Source organism: Micropterus dolomieu, linkage group LG17 (assembly GCF_021292245.1).
Source record: "Micropterus dolomieu isolate WLL.071019.BEF.003 ecotype Adirondacks linkage group LG17, ASM2129224v1, whole genome shotgun sequence".
Taxonomy (NCBI): Eukaryota; Metazoa; Chordata; class Actinopteri; order Centrarchiformes; family Centrarchidae; genus Micropterus; species Micropterus dolomieu.
In genome coordinates this window covers 37,047,647-37,053,420 of record NC_060166.1, presented here as the reverse complement: position 1 = coordinate 37,053,420, position 5,774 = coordinate 37,047,647, and the positions used below count along the sequence as shown (strand labels likewise).

Below are 5,774 nucleotides of genomic sequence, written 5' to 3'. Positions count from 1 at the left end.
GTACAGACGATTTCCACATACTTGGGATGCACTAAATGAAACAAACCAAGGTTTTTACGCAGTGGCTGCTTTCCCTCTCGACTCTCCATGGTGGAAACCATTAAAACATGCAAAACCTTCATTTAAATACTCCCACCTCCTTTGTTTCTGAGAATCACCGTAAGAGGTATTACAATTGCTCGTGCAATATTTTAGACCGCACACTCAATTTAGTACTCCTTATTCGGGATGTTAATAAATCAGGCCCTTGCCGTGTAAAAACCCGTAGTACATAGCCAGGACCATTGCTTATTGTTTTTCACAGTCTAAGTGAATAAGAAGCAACAGAGATTATGTTTCCTGTATGGTGCAAGATGTGACATTGGCCAGTGTTGGGCAGTAAGTAGTAACTGGATAGCCTATCCTGTACAGCATCATCTGGAGTGGGATAATAATTTCTGTAACCCAGACACCGACACTGGCAAGATAGGTGGTGAACTGGCCATAAGAAATGACTCTTAACAACAATGTAAAGTAGTGAGTGTACAGCTTGTATAACAGTGTTGCTGTCCCCTCAAAATCACATCACACACGTATGAGTGCTGCCAGCATTGCTGCAGAGGTTGAAGGGGTGAGGGGTCAGTCTATCAGGGCTCAGCCCATACGCCGCACACTGCATCAAACTGGTCTGCATGGCTGTCGACCCAGAAGGAAGCCTCTTCTAAAGATGATGCACAAGAAAGCGAACAGTTTGCTGAAGACAAGCAGACTGAGGACGTGGATTACTGGAACCAGGTCCTGTGGTCTGATGAGACCAAGATATTATATATATATATATATACTATGATATATAAGACCAAGACTTATTTGGTTCAGACGGTGTCAAGCGTGTGTGACAGTAACCAGGTGAGGAGCACAAAGACAAGTTTGTCTTTCTTGCACTCAAGCATGGTGGGTGGAGTGTCCTGGTCTGGGGCTGCGTGAGTGGTGCCGGCACTGGGGAGCTCCAGAGGGAACCATGAACGCCAACATGAACTGTGACATACTGAAGCAGAGCAGGATCCCCTCCCTTCGGAGACTGGGACCCAACGACTGTCGCCTGGCAGATGAGCTGCCATCACTGGTGTGGTAAGTCCCATGTTGAGCGAAGCACAGACCCCTGACCCAGCTGTGTTACAGCTAAAGCCTGTCACTGCCGAACTACAGCTATTCCTTGCTACTGAGTTTCTTATGGCTCCTTTGCTGCAGCAATCCCACGAGCCAGAACTGCAGCTACCTCTTGACCCTGCTAAGATACAGCGGCCTTCAGTACCTATGGTTCAGCAGCTTCTGGTTTACTGATTCTGATTTACTTTTAACTATCACCCTCCTGGTGTCACAGATGAGAACAGGGACTGAGATTGCCTTTTTGTGTAGGGATGGCGGAGCCAGATGGCGTTTGTTAGAGGAGTGCTGTGGCATTCACATTTCTTTCAGGCACCAATTAAAAAAATATTAACAGTGTTTCCTTTACTGACATCATTCTGCTGCTGTGGGCGTCCACTGACTTAAAAGGTTTAAAAGAAGCAGGACCAGAGTTACAGTTCAGTTAGGTGGGACTCACAGTGTCATTCACACTATGTCATAAATTGTGTTTGTAGTTTCTCTAACCATTATGTTGACTTTAATGAAGGAATGGTAAGTTGGAGATTCTTGTCAAACAAGATTTTTTCAACAAAGTGTAACCGTATTGTGCTTAATTTCTTCATGTGCAGTGTTATTGTGTTTTCAAAGAAAATGATGATCATGATAAACTCTACACAGGTTTCATATTTTGCACTTGATGCCTACTTTGACACCGGGCTTTTTAAATACTTATATTTCATTTTCATTTTGTCTTTATATATGTTAATTCTTTGTGTGAATCTTTTGCTCATTGTGGTTATCTGTATGAACAGAAGCTTACATGAACCTATGTACCTTTTTCTGTGCAGCCTGTTTGTAAATGAGCTGTATGGTAGTACAGGGTTGTTTCCATTCCTTCTGCTTCAGATTCTCTCTGACATTCACACTGTTTCTGTTCCCTTTTGTTTCCTGCAGATTTTATGTGTGTATTCTTATGGAAGTGTACAATTTACCAACTTAGCTGTCATTTCTTATGACAGATACCTTGCTATCTGCTGTCCTCTACAGTATAATGCACATATGACATCTAATAAGGTTGTCATGCTTATTGTTGTTATATGGTTACCCCCTTTATTTGCTGTTTTTGTCACAACATGCTTGAGTGCTTCTTTACAGCTGTGTGGGAACATCATTAATAAAGTATACTGTGACAATTACACCATTATAAAACTGGCTTGCTATGACACCAGTGTGAACAACGTATATGAAATCATTGCTTTTTCTCTCACAGTCTTTGCTCCCGTGTCTGTAATCTTTTACACTTACATGAGGATTCTTAAAGTTTGTTTTTCTGGTTCTAAACAGACCAGACAAAAAGCTGTCAGTACCTGCACTCCTCACCTTGCTTCTCTGCTCAACTTTTCTGTTGGGTCTTGCTTTGAAATATTCCAGAGCAGGTCCAACATGAACAGTGTACCTAACATGATGCGAATATTTTTATCATTGTATTTTATTACATGCCAACCGCTCTTCAACCCTTTTATGTACGGCCTCAACATGTCCAAAATACGTATAACATGTAAAAGTCTGCTTTTAACTTCTGTTAGATAGATTTGTTCACTTTAAGTGACAAGAGAAAACAACAAATTTAACTCACTAGTGTCAACAGTAATCATTTCTTCAGTTAACTTGTTTTTTTTTTAAGTTAGGAACTAATTGATGCATGATTTTATATCCAGTCAATAAAAGGTGATTGACTGTTTGTTTCATTTTTACATTGTTGTGTTTAAAATTTCTATATGACGCAAAATCACGAGCTTGAAGATCTTAAAACCTCAGCATTCTCAGACAAGAATTTATTGGGTGAAATTTTGAAAGTCATTTAGAATTGTCTATTGAGCATGAATTCAGTAATAAATAATAATAATAATAATAATAATAGCAGTAGTAGTAATAGTAGTAGTAGTAATAATAATAATAATAAACTAAGAGATTATTTTATTATTTTATATCCAGTCAATAAAAGGTGATGGACTGTTGTTTATTCTTGTTTCATTTTTACATTGTTGTGTTTTAAACTTCTATACGATGCAAAATCACGAGCTTGAAGATCTTAAAACCTCAGCATTCTCAGACAAGAATCTATTGGGTGAAATTTTGAAAGTCATTTAAAATTGTCTATTGAGCATGAATTCAGTAATAAACAATAGTAGTAGTAGTAGTAATAAGAATTATAATAAACTAAGAAATTATGTTGCTTCATTTGAGTTTTTTCATCTTGAGAGATTTCATACCATGGCTAAATAAATGTCACTGAACTACCTGTAGGCAGTTGGATCACGAGAGTTTTTGTGTATTTAGATGATCCCTGTTGAGAGAGAACCCAGTTTTTTGATAACAACTTCAACAGTTTTTAAGAAATAAAACAAAATGTGTTGCCACTCTTATGTTTGCACATAATATAGCTAATGTCACAAATTTGAGTTCTAATGTATTGCTTGGGAACTTCACCTGTTATTCTTTTGTTAAAGCGATGAGCAATGTCACAAAAATGTGCCCCCCACTAGACTGCTCTGTACTTACAGGATGTGAAAGTATTTTCAATCAATGTTTTTATGGAAATATCTTGAAACTAGATTGTCTTGTAGCTGTCGAGGCAGTACAAGTAAGATACAACTTGGAAACTCAGGAAACTTTCAATTTTGAACTTTGAATCTTTTGAGGAAACAAAGAATGGGAATTATGAGCAAGTCACAATATTTCATACATTACATTTTAAGAACCAAATTTAATAGTATGACCAAAGGTCGTTAGTCATTTTCATCAGTGATGTCTCTGTGCTCAGATGCACTCGTAATCCTGACTGAAAATCCAAAAATAAACTATTGCTATGTAGAAATTCATGCAGCTGTTGGGCAACTGTGTTCTCAAGGATCTTGGTTAGAAATAGAAGGTTAGACATAGGTCTATAGTATATATATGCAAGAGTAAACATTTCTCATTATGTACATGTTGAAGGTGGATATGATATACAGGTACACATACATGCATACATGTACACACGTACACAGTGTGATGGAGCATAGTGCAAAGGATGCTGGACAAAATAAATAAGATCTATGACCTTATGACCTGAGGTAGGTTTATTGGTATACAGTATATACAATATGACATAGTATGAACAGCACAGAAATAGAGAATGGTGAAGAAATAATAAGTGGAAACCAGTAAACAGGTGCTGATTAGAGGCTACTGGGTTATTGCACAGGAATTCTTCCTGACACTGTGAGTCAGAAATCAGCTGTTCATCAGAGTGATGGCTTGTGGGAAGAAACTGTTCCTGAGTCTGTTGGTTTTGGTGTACAGTGCTCTGTAGCGCCTACCAGAGGGGAGGAGCTGGAACAGGTTGTGTACGGGATGAGATGGATCTGCAGTGATGTTTCCTGCCCGTTTCCTGACTCTGGAAATGTCCTGAATGGAGGGCAGGTTGGCACCGATTATTTTTGCAGTCCTGACTGTCCGTTGTAGTCTGCTCTTGTCCTTGTCCAGACAGTGACGGAGGTGCAGAGGACAGACTGGATGATGGCTGTGTAGAACTGGAACAGCAGCTCCTTAGGCAGGTTGAGCTTCCTGAGCTGACGCTGGAAGTACGTCCTCTGCTGGGCCTTCTTGATGATCGTGTCAGTGTTGGGCTCCCACTTCAGGTCCTGGGATATACAGAAACCTGAAGGATTCCACAGCAGACACAGGGCTGTTGAGTATGGTGATGGGGTGGGGTGGGGGGGCTCTTCCTGAAGTCCACGGTCATCTCCACAGTTTTGACCGCACCAGAGAGCCAGCTGATCAACCTCCCGTCTGTAGGCCGAATTGTCACCGTCCCGGATGAGGCAGATGACCGATGTGTCGTCAGCGAACTTGAGGAGTTTGACAGATGGGTCTCCTGAGGTGCAGTCATTGGTGTAGAGGGAGAAGAGCAGTGGGGAGAGCACGCACCCCTAGGGGGCGCCGTTGCTGATAGTCCGGGTGCTGGATGCGATGTTTCCCAGTATCACCTGATGACTCCTGTCAGACATTCCACTCAGAACAGGCCTCGCCATGGTCGAGCAAAGAAGTTGAGTGCACGTGCTCAGCATCATATCCAGATGTCGTCTTTGAGAAATGGACGTATGAGTGCTGCCAGCATTGCTGCAGAGGTTGAAGGGGTGGGGGGTCAGCCTATCAGGGCTCAGCCCATACGCCGCACACTGCATCAAATTGGTCTGCATGGCTGTCGACCCAGAACGAAGCCTCTTCTAAAGATGATGCACAAGAAAGCGAACAGTTTGCTGAAGACAAGCAGACTGAGGATATGGATTACTGGAACCAGGTCCTGTGGTCTGATGAGACCAAGATAAACTTATTTGGTTCAGACGGTGTCAAGCGTGTGTGACAGTAACCAGGTGAGGAGCACAAAGACAAGTTTGTCTTGCTTGCACTCAAGCATGGTGGGTGGAGTGTCCTGGTCTGGGGCTGCATGAGTGGTGCTGGCACTGGGGAGCTCCAGAGGGAACCATGAACGCCAACATGAACTGTGACATACTGAAGCAGAGCAGGATCCCCTCCCTTCGGAGACTGGGACCCAACGACTGTCGCCTGGCAGATGAGCTGCCATCACTGGTGTGGTAAGTCCCATGTTGAGCGAAGCACAGACC

The 5,774-nt window shown here is 41.9% G+C and overlaps 1 protein-coding gene across 1 annotated transcript; it reads left to right on the top strand.

The window, feature by feature from the left end:
- The first annotated feature begins 1,755 nt into the window (after positions 1-1,755).
- On the top strand, positions 1,756-2,694 carry LOC123985383 (olfactory receptor 1-like). Its single transcript, XM_046072861.1, has one exon. It carries the CDS (start codon positions 1,756-1,758, stop codon positions 2,692-2,694), a length of 939 nt encoding a protein of 312 aa, XP_045928817.1.
- The last annotated feature ends 3,080 nt before the right edge of the window (positions 2,695-5,774 follow it).

Excerpts from the sequence above, each read along its gene's own strand:
- LOC123985383 (XM_046072861.1), top strand. The coding sequence starts at position 1,756 with ATGATGATCATGATAAACTCTACACAGGTTTCATATTTTGCACTTGAT.